The sequence below is a fragment of the Sceloporus undulatus genome, chromosome 3, assembly GCF_019175285.1.
Source record: "Sceloporus undulatus isolate JIND9_A2432 ecotype Alabama chromosome 3, SceUnd_v1.1, whole genome shotgun sequence".
NCBI classification, from domain to species: Eukaryota; Metazoa; Chordata; class Lepidosauria; order Squamata; family Phrynosomatidae; genus Sceloporus; species Sceloporus undulatus.
In genome coordinates, this window is record NC_056524.1 from 198,508,990 (window position 1) to 198,528,230 (window position 19,241).

General features: G+C 39.1%; 1 protein-coding gene across 1 annotated transcript in view; it reads left to right on the plus strand.

The window, feature by feature from the left end:
• Nucleotides 1–19,241, plus strand: part of PDZD8 (PDZ domain containing 8) — a 58,783-nt gene that overhangs the window by 26,174 nt on the left and 13,368 nt on the right. The window contains exon 4 of the mRNA XM_042457035.1: nt 3,159–3,261. Within this exon, the coding sequence (XP_042312969.1) occupies nt 3,159–3,261 (103 nt within the window). The remainder of the gene's footprint in view (nt 1–3,158; nt 3,262–19,241) is intronic.

A 19,241-nucleotide genomic window follows, 5' to 3' on the forward strand; every position in this document is an offset into this window, starting at 1 on the left:
GGGAAAAGCCTCCCCTTTGCCTCTAGAGCTGGCTTTTTGCTGGCTCTAGGGCAAGTGGCGTCTAAACGCCACACCCCCAAGCTGAATAAAATCTGGCCAGTGTGTAAATGCCGGCTCGGCTTTTGTCTGGCTTGGCGACATGGTGTGACCATGCCCCCAAGCCGGCACGAAGCCAGCTTAACTAGGCTGTCTGTTTTGGCCCTAATGGGAAGAAAGAAACTGGTAGCATGAGCTTTCATAGACTTCAGTCTGCTTCCTCAGATGCAAAAAAGAAGTTAAGCATTAGCATTGGCATTAAACACTTTGAAAAAAATACTAGTTTAGGGGCCTTTCAGATGTTATGGCCACTAGCTTAAATAAGAATTGTTGTTTAAAAAAGTGTTCTTTAAAAGTAAGTTGTTTTGTTTTTTGGTCAATTAACTTAAGGAAATTTAAGTTAATTGAAGAATTTGTTTCAGAATGGCATTTCTTCCACTATAAAATAAGGTGATTAAAAAGAAATAAATAATAAATAAAACTTTTATTTGTATCCTGTTTTTCTGTGACAAGACAATCAAAGCGGCTCACAACAACACTGATTCTGGATAGTGGTCTAACAATGAACAAGTGTCAATAAACTGTTATCATCCAGTCATTATTGTTCCAGTAACAAGATTGGAAAATAGAGATAATAGCCATAGACCCAAAACAGATAGGCTGAAAAAACTGTGCTGGGGCCATGCCAACTGCATTAGCATAGCCCTGATCCAGGCTGTCTCAGCAATCCTAAACCGGGCCACTAAAAAGGAGTGGAATTTCCCACTTCTTTTTGGCCTGGTTCTTTTCTAAATATGTGTCATCAGTCTGGTTTCCTGCTGTGTTCGGAGCTTGCGTCATCTAAACACTATGCCCAAATGCACTGGGAAGCCCTGTTATTTAGCTCATCTGCTTCTGGCCATAGATTGAATAAACAATTTTTAAGAAATAGGTGTGGTTTTTTAAAACTCGTTTGGTTTAAACTAGCTAACCTTACAATCTGTATATAGGTTTTTACCTTAGTCATAGTAATAATATGATATTTTGAATGATGAAATAATAATATGTGATAATATGATATTTTGAATGGTGAATAATGAGGATCAGATGGTGATTCTTCTCTGATTTTAAAGCAGATCAAAAGACATTGCATATCAAAAGTTGTTTTTTTATCAGTTGATTAATACTTATGTCCAGGAAGGAGTATGCTCAAATATAAAATCCCTAGCAGATTGATATTTGCCTTTATGCCTATATTAAATATCCATTATTCTATAGATGGATATTGACAGAACTAAAAGAATTTAACTTTCCTGTCTCAAGCATACATACATGTAAGTAAGGATTACTGTTAAGTAAGGTTTGCTGTTTTGTTTGTTTCTGAGTAGATGTTTGCATGTTTGCTCAAGTCAAGATAATATAATTTATTTAAGAAAACTTTTTCTCCATTTCATAGATAATTGTTTTGTAGTAATGATTTCTAAAAATTGTTAAATGACATGGCAGGAATGTGTCCCTCTATATATTTTTGGACTGCAACTTCCATCATTCTACACCATTACATAGGCTGATCAGTGAATGGAATAACAATCCAACGTCAAATAGAGGGCCACATATAGAGAAATGTGGATGTGATTTTGGAATACTGCATATTACCATACATTGCAAAGAAACTGGAGGAATGATAGACTTCCGTTTCAAAATACATTTTGAAAAAGAGAAATGAAAGTTCACAAACAGACCAAAGTTAGCCTCACAGATTTGCCCACCAAAATGTATAGGAGACTGATTCTGGATTATGTTGATCACAGTAGGTGTAACTGCACCAATAAATGGCGCTCCCTTTTGGCCCTTGAAAGTGGCGCCGCAAAGTGTGCACTCACGGCGTCACTTCCGCCACGCCACGTCTGGACACTGTGCGTCCAAGACGTAAATATGGCAGCATCCATGTGGACGGGCGCTGCCGTTTAGTACGCGCTCTGCACGTCCTAGGGAGAGGGGCAGTTAGGAAGGTGAGAACCTTCCTAACCCTAACACTCCCCTTCCTAACCCTAGGACGCACAGAGCGCGTACTAAATGGCGGTGTGTAACCTGCCAATGATGGCAAGGAAAGACAAAGTCATCACAAGTAACTTTACAAGGCAAGTTTCCCAGATTATACTGGGTGTGACAATCCACCCAGAAGTCAGGCATTAGAGAAATTAGCTATTCAGAGCCAATAGCCCTCCCTTCCTGGTGATGAATTTGTTTGCATGCTTTTGCCACTGCTGTATCCATGGCCTTTTTCCTCCTGTTATCATTGTTTACACCATTGTAGTTACACCAGTGTAGCACTCCAGCAGGACCTTGACTATGGTATTTTTCAATCGTCCTTTATGTGGGTGTTACTAATATAAAGACAGTGTGGGTATGATAGCTAAATATATAGTTAGAAAAATGACTAGCATGTAAAATTAGACAATACACTTTAAAAAATAATCCATTATATGGTAAAACATCATTTAAGCCAAGATGAAGCATTTGAAGCAACAGGTTAAGGTTGACAAGTAAGGCCACGGGGCAAGGATGTATTATGCTGGAATGAAAGCACTGCATCAACAGGAGTCACTGACTTTCTGAATTTAAAAGATTATGGACTCTTTTTCATATTGCGCTGACTTTGGAAATAGATAGCACAAAGCCTGTTGGCATCAGGGAAAATCTCACATATATCCAAATGGGTTTTCTGTTATGTCACTTTCAATATTTGAGACTCTCAGAAAGTTGTGTGACATCTTGCTCCTTCCTGAATGCCTCTGATACTACAGGAATAACTCCTCTGTCTTTCACCAGTTGAAAGACTGAAGAGGTTTAATTCCCAGTTTGGGGAGTTAGAGTGGCACTAGAAAATCTTGCTTGCCCCCTTGGGGAACTGGAGAAACTCTGGATCAGAACAGATTTATTTGTTGTCTTTTCCCACTAGTGGGTGCAAATATTTTATTACACTTCTGATGTTACAGTTTTGCACTGTGAAACTCCATGCACATGTCTGTATATTTATCTGAATATGAGCAAATACACTTAAAGTTGCTGTATAGACCAATTATAAATAGTAATAGTAACAATTATTGAATGTTAAAATTATTAATATGCTTGTATTTCAGATTACTTATTTTTGGATCCTATGAGAGGGAAGTAACTATTCATTGCACATTTGAACTGAGTGAGAATGTTTGGGAAGAAAAACAAAGAAGTTTTATCAAGACGGTAAATTGCATATATTCTGTTTTATATTCTCATTTACTGGACCATGTCTTTCCTCATTTCATTTAAATAAATAATACCTTACCCACAAGTAGAAGTGTGGGTAAAAAAGAAGTACTCACTTCTTGTCCTCAGAAGTTTATAAAATATGACCAACATCTACAGCCTGAAGAATATCTTCTTGAAATATTTGTGTCATCTTTAACTTAGTCAGTTCAAGGGTACCATAAGTGTAGTATATGTAAATAGCTCTATTTAGATACACACACACACACACACACACACACGTATGTACGTTCTCTGTCTTTCTTTCTGGAGAGGACCAGCATCATTCTCATAGAAACATATCTGGTCATGTCTTGTGTCAGACATTACACAAAAGGAAAAGCTCTTACAGTTTTCTTGTATGTATGCTTGGTGGTTATTGTTTTGCTCCTTGGGACCTCAGACTACAAGTTACATGACCTCCAATTTTAAGAAATAGTCAAGAATCCAACGGAAGGAAGCAGTGTTAAGAAAAGGACAGTGATACAAGTCTTCCATTTTGTGTAACAGTTCATACATGGAGAACTAGAGTGGTGTAAGAGTTTTACATATTGCCCCATGTTGATTTTTGTGTAACTGTACAACTATGCCAAGCAGGGAGCAAAACCTGGGGATGAATCATGATGTAACTTTTTTGGCCTTGAAAAATGTAGTCAACAGCTTTCATTCATTCGTAAATATTTGATATGACAGTTGTCAAATGAAGTTGTTCTGTAGAAGTTCAGTTTACAGATTGGAAAAGTTTACCATAGTATTCTGTCATTCTAGTTTCTGATATAAATATGGGATATATTTGTTCTTTAGCTACATGAAAATTAGGACTGAGCAACATAAATATATAAAGTATTGCAAAAATATAGTTGCTCAGTGAAGAGATGTTTTGAATTAAACACCCACATCTGGGTATTTATCTATTTTGTTAGAGGGAGAGGATTAACATAAATGTTTCTGTATTTTTTTCTTTCAGTATTTCAGACTAAATTAGAACTGTTAATCCCAGGCTAATGAGATTGTAGACTATTTTCCTTCTGATTTGATACAGATGTTACTTTTACAGATATCAAACACTTACACAATTTACTTGGCTGACTCTAGATTTACCAGCTAATTAAATGTTGAAATATGTGTGTGGCTTAAAATAAATGCATTTTAAAATCTAGCTCACACTTCAGTTAAAGAAACCCTATTAGTCATTTGGTACTTATTTTCCTATAATACTGTTAAAATTCCCTGTTATAATAACATACCTGATCCAAAGCAGCCAAAGCAGTTTTATTATTTGCTAGTTTCTCATTTAGTTTCTGCAGGTGATATTTATTGTAATCTTGCTTGTTAAAGCATGTTACTGTTGTATCTGGAGACCCAGAAATAACCTCAGGAGACCTGAGTTCATATCCCCATGTGGCCAAAAAAGTCATTTAGTGGTCTTATGCCAGTCGCTCTGTGTCCCACATCAAAGGACTGGTTTGAGGGGAAATGCCTTCTACGAGAGATCATGGGAGAAAGTGTAGGAGAACTAATAAATCTAGCAGTCATGACTGGTGTAATGATTGGGATAGTTCATTTGTATATCTTTATATGAAATATATTAACAAAATGATGGTAGTCTGATAGATAAATTTGTTCTAGATTCCTGCCAGATGAATTTTGCCATCCATTCATAATTGAGCTGAATGTTTTCCAACTGGTATATGTTTATGTTTTTCTTTTTTATATTTGAATAACTTTAAACTCTAGAGGGCAGTATTGCTATTCATATAACCAGACTGATGCATAGAAATCAGTGAGTTAGAGTACCAGGAAAGACAAAACGGCATTTTAAGCTAGAGTATTTTTTTTAACCCAAAAAACCCTATTCCCAAACCATTATGATGATATAAGTGCCATGGTCTCAACAGAACTTAAGTTATCTGAATATTTAAATTGGATCAAGTTGTTAATGAAAGGACTTGGATTCTTTTTGAGGATAAGAACAGTATCTGAGAAGTTAGAGGCTATACAGACCGGCAGGAAACACTAGCATCAGGATGGAGTGGGAGTGTAGCAGCCACCTGCCCCAACTCCACCCCAATGCCAGCATCACACCGCCTGTCTGACCAGATGGTGGGCAGCATCACGACATTTCTGTGGCACAGCATTTAGACAAGTTGTGCTGAAGAAACAGGGAAAAGACACCACCGCTGTGGCAAGGCCAGCTTTTTGCTGGCTCCAAAAGGAGTGGCTTTCTGCTGCTTCTTTTGGAGCCAGCAAATTGCCAGACGGGGTCACAGCGTGTGGTTGCTGCAGCCCCAATCTGGCGTTTAACGGGATGGCTGTCTGTTTAGCCCCTTACTCTCCTTGGGTTGGTAGGAAGCAAAATCAAGATTGAAATTTTAATTCTAAAGGGTGGCACCTTATTGGCCCTAGGGCAAGTCCTTTTTGGCTTCTGAGAGGGTTTGGTTTTTTCCAAGTTAATTTTTGAATCTCCCTTCTCCCTAGAGATGATGTCCCCCACCTTAATGAGGCTAAAGAGGAGAGAGAAAGTAAAATGAGCTGGTGAGATGTTCTATGAGGAGCAAGCTAATTGGGAGGAATCGGTAATGTTTCAACCCCTTCCTGCCAGACAGATAAATTATGAACTGGACAGCAGGGGTAAAGCTAGTCCTACAAAAGAAACTTATTATCTGGAGGTGGTTTGGAGGTATGTGTTCCCAGTTGCTATCTTGTTAGCCAGATAGTTTCAGAACTGGAAATCTTCTAGGATTTCCTAGACCTGTACTAGATCTGTTGCTCAGTCCAAGATCAGTAGCTATGAGATTCTGTAGCACTTACTGGTTATTAACAAGGCCATCAAAATCTTCTTAAAACACACACTTTCCTTTGCTCTTCTTGTTGTTGTATGCCTTCAAGTTGTTTCTGGCTTATGGTGACCCTAAGAAAACCCTATCATAGAGTTTTCTTGGCAAAATTAGTTCAGAAGAGTTTCGACATTGCCTTCCTTTGAGGCTGAGAGCATGTGACTTGCCCAAGGCCACCTAGTGGGTTTCATGGCTGAGTGGGGAATTGATTGAGCCTGGGCACATTTTGCAGTCCCCAGGGTAAATGTAAACCCAGCAATGGGACTTTTTTGAAACCCCAAGACATGGTGCAAATGTCCGCATATCTCCTAGAGAATGCCAACATGGAGTAGTGATTTGAGGATTGGACTATGACTTTGGAGGTCATTCAATTCCTCACTCAGCCATGGAAAACCACTAGGCCACCTTGAGCAAGTCACACACTCTTAGCCCCGGCAAACCACATGATACCTTCTTGTTATTGCTGTAAGCTGGAAAAAGCCTGAAGGTGCACATCAATAAGGACACCTAGGGATGTTCGGGGACAATTTTATAAAGATCTTTTTTTCCCCTTTTGGATGGGAGCAGGTGTGGCCCTCCAGGGTCTTCTAGGAGGCTAATGTTCCCCCTCGTCTTCCACAGTTGTGCACCCCTGTTTTAGAAAGATAAATGTGTTATGTGTAAATTAGGTTGACATAAAATGATCATAACTGGCATAACTATTATACTATATAATTATAACTATAGTATGTTTCCATTTCTCCACTGTTAAATTTTAATTGCATTCTTAAAATCATTTATGTACAATGCAGCCCTGCTGAAATCAAGGAATGGTAATGGATCAGAGAGGGCCTTAAATACCCTAAAGTCACCACATCTTGTCTGATGTTGGAAACTAAGCAGGGTAAGCCCTGGTTAGTACTTGAGACCGTGCAAGGTTATATTTCAGAGGAGGGAGCTTGCAAAACCACCTTGTAGTATTTCTTGCCTATGAAAATGCTATGAAATTAATAAGTCATTAAATGACTTATGACATACACACAGTCACAGTGGATCAGAGTGTTAACGTAATGATAATCTCTGAAATAGAAACTAAATGGAAATTCTTAGATAAATTCATATGATCTCCAACAGTTGGGGGTTATGGGAAGAAGTAAATATGTCCAGATGTATATGGGACATATCTTTTAGATTTTGTTTTTCAACACTATCTTGGGTTGACATTTTAATTTTTTATTATATTATGGAACAGATAGTGAAACCTTAATCTCATCATATCATTTGTGGCATATTGGTATGTAATTGATTCTGAATGAAGATGTTAGGTTATTAAACCTGTCCAGCACTTCACTTAACATGTCAGGTACAATTTACAGTCATGTTGAGGCAAATTAATAACATGGTGTACTTGACTGAGTGTAAACCTAAGACAGCAGTTTTGTGCATAGTCTCTATGCTATATGCTAAGAATTCCTAAATATTTTATCACATGATAAAGAAAGATACAGTGTACAGAAACAACAAATGTACAAGCATAATGATGGGAGATAGTTGTGATTGCATAGTGACATTATTGAGATGGAGACAGGGTGAGTATAGGAAGCAAGCATATTGAAGCTAATAGTTGAATCAACAATAGTTGAATCAACAGATCTTTTGCAGTGGTTGCAGGTGGTCAGACTTCATCTCCTGTTCCCTTATCTGTTGGAGTTCCCCAGGGCTCTGTTCTGGGTCCCCTTCTGTTTTCTCTCTACACACTGTCCTTAGGTAAACCCATTAGCTCTTTTGGTTTTTCCTACCATCTGTATGCCGATGACACCCAGTTGTATCTTTCCACCCCCGACCTTTCTCCAAGGCTTGAACAGCAAGTTTCGTCTTGTCTCACAGCTGTCTCGCAGTGGATGCGCCATTGGCATTTGAAGCTCAACATGTCCAAGACGGAGCTTCTTGTCTTTCTTCCTAAGCCCACCCTTCAAGACTCCTTTTCTGTCTCTGTGGACAACACTTCTATTCAACCAGTCCAGCAAGCCCGCAGTCTTGGTTTTATCTTTGATTCTTCTCTGTCGTGTACCCCTCAGATCCAGACCACAGCCAAGGCTTGTAGATTCTTTCTATACAATATTGCCAAAATCCGACCATATCTCTCCGCCTCTACTGCCAAGATCCTGGTCCATGCCCTAGTGGTCTCACGACTTGATTACTGTAACGTCCTCCTGGCTGGGCTTCCTCTTTCTCACCTCTGTCCTTTAATTTCTGTCCAGCATTCAGCTGCACGCATTATCACTTCCACCCACCTCTCTGACCACATCTCTCCTGTGTTGGCATCCCTTCACTGGCTCCCCCTCCCTTTCCACATTCAGTATAAGCTCCTGCTGTCCACATTTAAAGCCCTCCATGGGCTGGCCCCTCCTTACTTATCAGACCTTATTTCCCCTCACCTTCCCACTAGGGCTCTCCGCTCTGGTAGTCAAGGTCTGCTGTCACAGCCCAGGATTTCCTCTGCCCCATCTCAGATTTGCCCCTTTTCACTTGCTGCCCCTCACTCCTGGAACCTTCTTCTCCCGCGAGCAAGAGCCATCACTTCTTTAACCAGCTTCAAAACGGAATTGAAGACCATCCTGTTCAGGGAAGTGTTCCCAGGCATTGCATAACTGTCACTTGCTATTTGATGTTCTTTTGTTGCCTGTTTTATTGAATCATTTCCTGTATTGCCATGTACTTTATATGTATTATGCTACTAGAGAGGTTCCTTCCCCACCACCACTCCCTTCTCCTTTTGTGTCGTGTCTTGTTAGATTGTAAGCCTGAGGGCAGGGAACCATCCAATTAAAAAGATTGTATGTACAGTGCTGCGTAAATTTACAGCGCTTTATAAATAAAGGATAATAATAATAATAACAACAACAACATGTGTATGTCATATTATTTGGAATGTTTGACATGGAAGGGCAGTGAGTGTGGGATCTCAAGAACTGAATTACCCAGATAAAAAGTTCATATTCATGTGACCTCTTCAATGAGCATAGGGCACTGCTTTTGTACAGAAGCAGACCATAGATGGTCCTGCTACCTCACCTATGCTGCCAAGTAGCAGCTCTCCAGGATTTTAGGCAGGATATTTGCTAGCTCTGTCTGGAAATGCCAGTGATTGAACCTTGAAGGTTTGCCATGCAGAGTCTGGCCCTTCCCACTAACCTGTTGACTGCAGTATGTAGTTGTTTAGGTTACAGATTTTCCTTATTTCAAGGTTAAATCTCATCGCTTGAAACCATGGGTTAGCATTTACACATGAACTGGACCAAAGATTCTAGCTCATTGTATCACAATTGCAATGACGTACAGCTAAGTCCTTTGTATGGAGAAAGAACTAATTGTAAAATGCTAGTTATTTGTAACTAATTACTTTCAAGCCCTGGTATTCAGAATGTGTATGTCTTAAACGAAAAGAACTATAGTGTATATTGTCTTAAGAAGTGATGTCAAATTTCAAGTAATAGTGATCTATTAAAATGTAAGATGCATAATCAAATGTCTCTTACTGTTAGCAATTACTTGCCTCACTGAAGTCTGCCATTTCAGTCTTTAATCCTGCCAAAGAAGAGAAATGAGATTAACTCCTCTCATCCCCCCCTCCCAGGCCACAGAATATCCCAACCTTTTTGGAAATGTCATTTCTTATAAAAATCAAAGTTTTATAATGTATAATATTTATAAAAGTGAAAGGGAATCATTCTCAGGCTTGAGGATTTTATAACATTCTTCAGAACCTCTTTCATGTAAATTTGAAGGCTATCAGCTTTCTTAGTTTGAGAGTTAAATATTTAGCTTTCCTAGTCATCTTGAATCAGGACTGAAGTAGTACACTATTAACATCTATCTTCTGCCAATGGTATTAGAAACAAATTTCAGTTGTAACTGACATGTGCATATTCATATACAGTGGACCCTTCCCATCTGTGGGTGTTCAATTCCATCCCCACCTCGATGGATGGCAAAAACTACAGACGGTCACATCCCATATTGTTCAGTGGCAGCAACCTGTGTACTGCATGTGCTACCATTGAATAAAATGGGCCGTAGAGATCTGCAGCAGTCAAGCTGCTGACCGCCAGCCTGCTGATAGGAAGATTCACCATAATCTTAATTTCTGCATCCACATAACATTCTGTTTTTCTAGAATCTATGAGATTCCATCCTGCCAGAAAGCACAGGTTACAGTTCTTAATGTATTCAGGGGTATACTGAATATTCTCTCATCTTGCCATGTTGAGCAGAATCTAGATATTTTAGAAGAAAAGAAGTGATAGCAATAGCATTTATATTTCCATAAGTTTCTATATATAGAGTTAACTCAGCACTCTTAAGCATACAATCTGTAAACCAATTGCCCCCAACAAGCTGGCAGTTCATTTAACCAACCTATGAAAGGATGGAAGGTTGAATCAACTTTAGCGCTCTGGGATCGAACTCTCAACATTGTGGCTGCAATACTGGCAATTTAACCACTGTGCCACCAGGACTCCTTACCAGGGTTAGAAAGTATTTCACCAAAAAAGAAAAGAAAAGTATAGCTGTGTATTAAAAAAAAATCCTGTTTGCTATCACATTTCCCCTCTGCTGCTATTTCAGCACTATCTCTTCCTGTTCCGTGCTTTCCTCCGCCCAACATCCTTCCCATGGGTAATTGGGGATCAGGTGAACATGACACCTTTTTGTTCTTCTATGTAGCCAGATATCATAGGTTGCTTTCAGTGACATTGTCTTCTAGCTAGTGTCATAAAGGAGGAAGACTTTTGAGAGGTGATATTGCATTTTAGATTTAAAGCATATGTTTTGCATAGATAAAATTCCAGGATCAGTCTCTGGCATCTCTAGTTAAATGCAGACTGATGTGAGGCACCTCTTTCTGAATACTTGGAAAATCACTGGTCATCAGAATAGATAATATTTTATTTTTACTCTACTATTTTAAGTTTTCACAGGGTAGTTTATAAAGTGAGAAATTGGGATTGAGAAATTAAAAGAAGATAATCCATAAAACATCTGATTAGAATACAAAGAACTCAGAATAAAAACTATAAAAATGCTTGCTGCAATTAAAGGAATGGTGGGGGGCCATAATCCCTTTTAAAACTACCAAGGGGTGTAGTGGTTAAGGGGGTGGTGATTATTATCCCAGTAGTAAATTCCAAAAATGTGGGGTCATATGGAAATGATTCTATATAATTTTTCAGTATTTATGCATCTTTCTTAATGGTAAACTGGAATCTCCCAAAGTTGGATGTTGGTGTCTTGATAAATTCATATAAGGCTGGCAAAACTCTTTCATTTTTGAAGGAACAAACGGCACCCCATCCACACAAGGTGCAGACAAAACTAAGTTATTTTGACACCTGAGGCAGAAAATCTCACAAAGCATCTTTTCTCATCTCTTAACAGTACAAATACAGTGATAACAAATTAAATAAACAGTGGTTCGGTGTTGTTTCACAACACTCAAATTCTACTACCTACCTGTTTGTATGTGTGTTTTATTATTGACAAAAGTTAAGAAAAAATATTTTTTTTAAAAAATTCTACTATCTAAAAGTAGTCTCAACCCACAAGTCTGACAGCTGATTTATTTATTTTGCTGACAAACTGTCTTTAAAGGTAATTTGCCTTTAAAGGTTATCTAGTTTGATAGGCCTAAATAACCTGAAGGCATCAGATCCCATCTGATCTTGGAAATTAAGAAGGGTGAGCCCTAATTTGTACTTGGATGAGAAATCAACAAATATCAGGTGCTATCGGCTATATTTCAGGGGAAAGAATTCACAGATAACCTCTGAGTATTCCTTGCCTAAGAAAGTCCTATGAAATTCATGGGACACAATAAGTTGAGAGATGACTTGAAGACATGCTTGTGTACGTGTGTGTGTGCGTGTGTGTGCGTGCGTACACACACACACACGATAGATCCTGGTTAACTGAGGCCAGATCCATTTTGTCCAACTCATGATCCAGTACAAATAGGTAAAAGGCACTTTTCCAGTATCATCCAGCCCCGGCTTGATGATACAATTTTCCAGTATCATCATCTATAAAGCACCCTCCCGTTTCCTTTTTATTATAATTCCTGAATAGACAAAGGACCCCCCAAAATGGATGGTGGAGGAATGCTTTTTAAGCTATTTAATATTTAAACATATTTATAAAACTATCAGTTCTTCTGTTGCAGCCTTCATACCTGTTCCTCAGGAGGTCATTGAGGTCTTGAAGTTTGAGGGAAAATGATACAGTGAGTATGTGTGAAGGTGTTAAAAATCTTAGAAATCTGCTGGTTGGAATTCCGCTCAGATCTTTATGCACTGGATGGAATAAAAAAACAAGCAAACAACCCAAATCGTAAGGAACCAGTGTTAGTGCATCTAGCTCCATATTGTTTATACAAGGGATAGGAATGATGCAGCCCCCACATGTTGTTGAATGGTAACTCCCAGCATTCACTACCATTGGCTGTGCTGACCAAGCTTGCTGGGAGATGCAATCCAACAGCATCTGGAGGACCACATGATCCCCTCCACGATCAGTGGTTCAAAATGAACAGATGTGTTTGTGTGTATCTCACTTGAGTGAATTGCATTAAAAATCTAGTACCTACTTTGTGGTATTACTTAGTTGGTTAGAAGATGACAAAACTAGGACTTATATTTTTACACAAATAAGTTATTTACTCTGCTTGGTCCAGTAGGAGTGTTAGTTCCAGTTCTCTTTGTTATTGGGGTGATTTAATATGCAGATTTGAGTGTGCAGTTTGGGCTGCAAAGTATTTCTATAGCAAAACCTCAAGTATCTAGGATAAAAGATTAACTTGATTTCTTTTCTTAAGTCAGCTATAAATCCTAAAAAAGCAAAGGAGGACTATTTATTTTTCACAGATGCACTGTGCTGACAATCTGTTTTGTATTCACATAATAATCTGCTTGTTTGCTTGCATAAATATTGGACACAAGACCGAGATTTAAATATTATTTGCAAATGGCCATGTTTCCTATTTAAAATTGATTTACAATGACAAGTGATTTCAACTTGTCTCAGTATGAAAGCTAAATATTTATATAAACAATGGGACCTGCTGGTAAAAATGGTAACAGCGGTTTGTTTTCTTGACCTAAGTAAACATGGTTGTTTAGTGAGCTTGGTTTTGAATGACATTTTAAACACTGTGTGTGTGGCTTTCTGCTGTGAACTACTGCAGCCTAGTTACAAGGTTCCAGCAACAGCCTCGTGCTCTAGTTAATGTTGTTTGTGTGTGTGTGTGTGTGTGTGTGTGTGTGTGTGCGCGCGCGCGCGCGCGCGCACACACTTGTATTCCTTCTTGATTTTCATCAGTTCTTTAATGAGAAATATAGATAAAGCTTAAAATGGGATTGTTTGTTTGGCACTGTGCTCATGTGGCTCCCTATTTTTGTCACTTGAAACACCAAACCAGGTGGTAAATAACCTTGTCTAAGGGTGACATACCCTTGGGGAAGCTAGGCTGGTGATGATACAGGCCAGAGACACACTCCTTCCCTTCAAGAATTGTGTGTGTAAGAGAGAATGAGAATTATCTTAAGATTCTCACTACATACGTCTCCTATACAAACTCAGCCACATCTCAATGCATGCTTCAAGCACCCTGAAGTAATGCCTCTGAAATTTCCATTCTATCCTGCTGTCTACCACCTTCTTAAATTTTATTGTCATATATTACACTCACTTCTGACAGTTAACTGGGGTCGCTTGTTTGACTTGATTATGCATACACCATTTTAGTGTTTCCACAGTTTTCCTGTCCAGAACAACTTTGCCACTTCTGAATACAATTTTTTTTGAAAGCTTTAAAATGTCCTTACAAATTAATTTATTCATTTATTTAGCTAATTTATATCTCACCTTTCTCCCAACATGGGATCTAAGGTGACATACAGTGTTTTAAAAAACCAATGCAGTCTAAAAACAAACTGTTAATACAAAAGTTTAAACCCTAGTAAACTACATTTTCATTTCAAAACCTCCACAAATTAAAAACAGTGTTAAAAGATATTTTAAAAATTGTAATTGTAATTCAGAACAAGTTAGGAATATTTTTCAGTTAGTGTATATTGCTTTAAATGGACATACATGATAAAGTATGAATTACAGTGGGGCCTCCGCATACGCGGCCTTTTTATAAGCGGCTTTGAGCGTATGCGCTCAAGCCACTAGGCGCGTGTGGGGCGGAAGGGGTGGCGTGTCCCATTCAGTTGAATGGGCGTGTGTGCCTGTTGTGCCGCGTGCGCGCCCGTTGCACCTCGCGCACCTCTGCGCCGCCGTGCACGAGCCCCATTGTTTACAATGGGGCTCGAGCATAGGCGGAAATCGCCATACACGGCGGGATCCGGAACGGATCCCCGCGTATGGCGAGGTTCCACTGTATTTTATTTTTCTGCAGTTCATTTTTATGTAGTTCATTTGTAAGTAATGGGCAGAGCAATACTATCTGTGATGGAATTCATAGTAGAGCTACTGTCATTTGCTAGGGACTGTTGGCTTGTACTGGCCAGAATGGAAGGGAGTGGCTTGGTTGTTGTTTCTCCTTCCCATTACCTCTGATGAGAGTTGAGAGCATGAGCTCTTGGGGTGTCATAGCATCCAGTTTTATTTTGAGGGTATTTTGATGTATTGAGGATCTTGTGGATCCTCTTTAAACACTGACATACCTCCAAGCTGCCCATGCAGAGTCACTGGTATGGCAGCCAAGGTGGTGCCACACCATCCTGGCTGCCACAGGGTGCTGTTCCACTGTCCAAGAAGGTCCTCTGGCAGCTGACTTCTTTCTCGTGGGTTGGACTTTCCAGCAGTAAAAAATTAATGCTTTCTTATGCTTTGTTTATTCATGGTATGCACATAGATGATTAAACAGTTTTGTGTCATATTTCTGTCTTGTCAGCTTTGATAAATATAAGCCATCAGACTTTTTCTGATTATTTTTTTACCCTCTGCTCTCACTAGGTTTTGTAAAGTTCTTTTGTGAGAAAAGCTGAGTGTAACTCATTTTATCCAATATAACAGTATGTTATCATATTAAAATAACAGTAATTTCACCAGTAGGTTAGAAGATTCTTTCAGGAGAAAATGCTCAAAGCTGAATACAGATTTATATTAAAATGTGTAATTTACATTGTGGGGACGAGGGAGTGAGTAACAAATATGTTTATGTGATTAAACAGTGTCTGTAGATCTCGATATATCTACAATTACCCAAAGCGTTTATTTTTAAAATAGGGTGATACTTCCCATCACATCTTGCTTCCTGTCAAAGTCTGATGAAATAGCTAATACTGGTACAGTGTACCAAGCATTTGCAGGTAATGTAGGGTCTGTTCTGTCCTGCCAGGTAGCAAGCTAAGGAATAGCAGGATTCATGCAAGATGGATGGTCAAATATGTTGGTTCCCAATGTTACCTTGGTAAAACAATCTCTCTTTTTATTGGGGGAGGAGGGTAGCAGCCGTACTGTATCTTCCTCTCCAATTCTGTCTTACAGACCTTAACCATAAGTCAAATCTATTCAGCTGTCTAAGCAAAGCCATAAATTAAACCTTTATTTATATAGTAGAACTCTAAATATTATTGGTCGAGTTTAATATCAGGGACCAAGTTCTGACTTAGCTTTCTCTTTTTCAAGCTATCAAATAATTTAAATGCCAACATATTGTAGAATCTTTTCACTTTTAATTATTTTGCTACAGTGCTGTTTAGAGGATATGAAGGTATATAGGTCAAAGGATATGAGCCACAAGAGTTCAGTGCTGAAAACAGAAGCTCATTCTTCATGATATTCTGCTGACATTTGAAACCTAACAAATTTCCTCAGTAGGAAATAACAGTTCCTTATTGGTGTATTAGGGTAATTGACAGAACTGAGTGATCTGGATATGATAATGAAATATAGAACCCTTTCTGTTTGCAAGTGAGTTCACTAAGTATTTCAGCTTGCTCTACCAGTGTGTGTTGTGTTTTACAGAGCAAGAATATTATATAGAAACCAACCATTTTGGGCTTCTAGTGTAAAATCACCAGGAATATGCATTAATTCAGTGGGTTGGACTCGAGGAGGCCTCTTCCATAGAATCATAGATTCTATGAAGTATAACCTGTGGGCTACATGTGGACCCTGTTATCCTAATGTGTGGTGCTAACAGTGCCTCTATGGATAGTAACAAGCTATCTTTAATTAAAGATGTCTTTGGGAAACAAGTGACTTGGTTATGTGAGAGGAGTAAAATATTTTGCAGGATCCAGCATCAGCTATAACTGTAATAATATGATAGAGATCCCAGGCATGTGAACATTTTATGAGCTTTTAATGGAAGAAAAATAAAAAGCACACACATGTAGATGACTCATCGAAACAACCAACATACAGAGCTAACCAAATGGAGGAGCGAAATGAGATAGCAGACACTTAAAAAATTGGGAAGGGGATGTACTGTAGTTACCTATCTTGAAGGAAGAATCCATGGAAAGCAGGGAAGTATAACTGGCATAAAACATGTGGCTTGGAGAAGCACCTTCAGGAAGTGCACAGTATGGGCAAAGGAACCGAGATTTCACATCAACATTAGGAGGAACTTTCTAACAGTAAGAGCTGTTCGACGGGAACACATTCCCTCAGAGCGTGGTGGGGTCTCCTTCCTTGGAGGTCTTTAAACAGAGGCTGGATGGCCATCTGTTGGGGATGCTTTGATTGTGATTCCCTGCATGTCATGGGGTTCGACTGGATGGCCCTTGTGGCTCTTCCAACTCTCTGATTCTATGAACTCAAGCCGAGGTCCAAGGGCAACAGTCACAGTTCAAGCAGGGGGCTGACTGCAGCAAAAAGGTTTCACTTTTGAGGTGATATTTATACCCTTCAAATGAACTGCAATCCATGAGTGTTCCGTAAGAAACCAAAAGCTTGATTACCTTTAATGAAATGTAAAAAGATTTCCAAAGTGGAGAGTTTGTTTAGATATTCGGGAAATAAGAAGGTTTGATGCTTCATGGACTTTACAACACCCAGAAAAGATGTGGATTCCCCCAAAATATGAGGACCGGCAGGGGGTGTTTAGGAACACATAAAAGATAAAAAGGGGGGTTGGTCTTGTTTGATCTGGCAAAACTCATCTTTTGGCTATCAGTTTGTGTCAGAAATACAGAAGGAGGGGTGCAGCAGTTCTCTTTCTTGCAAGCTCCTTCTTCCCCACACCTTTCTGCATGGCTGAATCTGCGTGCTATTCACTCTTCCCAAGTCCAGTGCTGTGTATGCAGACCGCATCTGCTCATGCTGGCGCCTTAATGTAGCATAGAACTCTATCTGGTTTCACTTTGGAAATGTTATAAACTAAATTTAGAGAAATACTACTTAGTACACATCACTTGTATTGAGAATCTCACATTGCTTCCATCAAAATCCAGTCAGGGTCTATGTGACATTCGTTTAGCTTGGCTATATCAATTTCCAGTAACAGATCTGTGGTCAAGTTTTGTGTTAGAATAATTTCTGTTTGCAGATTTCAGAACAGAAGAGTGAAAATCAATATTTTCTTTTTTTCAGTACTAAGAAATTAGCACAGAAATACATTTTGTAAGTACTAAAGGCATTGAATAGGAATGATTCAACAGCAGCTACACTGCCATCATGTAAATTTGCTCTGTTTGGAAGCGCAGTAGCAAAACTGCATGCAAACAGGTCCGGGGGGGGGGGGGGAAGGATGCACATGTTGTTCTTAAGTACTGATTGCCCACTCTTGCAGTTGTTTGTAACTTGTTTGTTCATCTCATGCAATTGCCACCTGCAGTTTCTATGTTTGGAATACCTTGGGCAATTCATGGTAATTGCTAAAGAGTTTGCTTCTTGCATGTCACAGAAACTGGCTATTTCGAAGTGTTCTGGAAAATTACTGCTTTGCTATCCAAAGACAAGCAGAAGCTATTGAAGATATTCTTAGAACAATGAAGGAAAAAATAAAATTTCAACTTTTTATAATAGGTATTCTAGCAGTACAGCTCCAAGATGAAGAAGTACAAGTCATTGTACGTATGAAGCTGTTTTTATTCAGCTAATGTGAAATCTGTATGTCAGGAGTGAACAGGATAGAAATGGAAGCCTCTAGAAATATGTTCTGTTACCCATGTTGCTTTGTTGGTATTTTCTTTCATCTCTGGGCATAGGGACACCATGACCATTTCTTTCTAAACTCAATTTTTGAATGCAAAAATTCTAAAAATGTGTGTAGCTTCTCAATATTACCTCCATGTGTTAGCGAGAAGCAGCAAGAAGTAAATATACCAGGTGTTTGTTTTTTTTTTTTTTTTGGCATAGTGTCACATAAATCCTGGATTTTTAAAAACTTAGACGCTAACGGATCCATTTGGAATACCTAATTAAAACCCCCCAAATCCAATAGTTGTCACATTTGCTCAAACTCTGTGCAGAACTTTACTAATGGGTTATAGTGTTTTGTGGTTCAAACACTGTGTTTCAGTGTGCAACTGATCACAGTAGCCCCTTAGTATCTGCTGTGGTTTGGTTCCAGAACTCCCCGTGGATACCAAATTTGTGGATGTTCAAGTCCCATTATATACAGGGACAGAGTAAAATGGTGTCCTTTACATAAAATGGCAAAATTAATGTTTGCTTTTGGCAAATTATTGAGGGAGGGAGGGAGGGAGGGAATATTTTCAAGGCATAGAAAATTGAATCTGTGGATGCAGCCTCTGTGGATACAGAAGGCGGACTGTATACAGTATGGGATCCTACTGGGCTCCTACTACCAAACTCACCACAAAACATGCTGGTATTGATTTTTATTGAAAGCAAAAGCAGTGGATAGTGAAGTATAGTGGAGCCTTATCTTATGTGGGGAATCCATTCCAACCGCCCCCCGCCCCCCGGCAAGTGACCTGAAAAACACGTATGCTCAATCCCCATTCACTGCAATGGAGCTCAGGTGTCATGGTGCGTGCATATCAAAGGTGCACAAACCATTCTTTGTATTGCTGCGCGACTTCAGCATAAGCTGAAAGCTGTGTATAATGTGGGCGCACTGTATTAAGTACGAACTTAACTAGT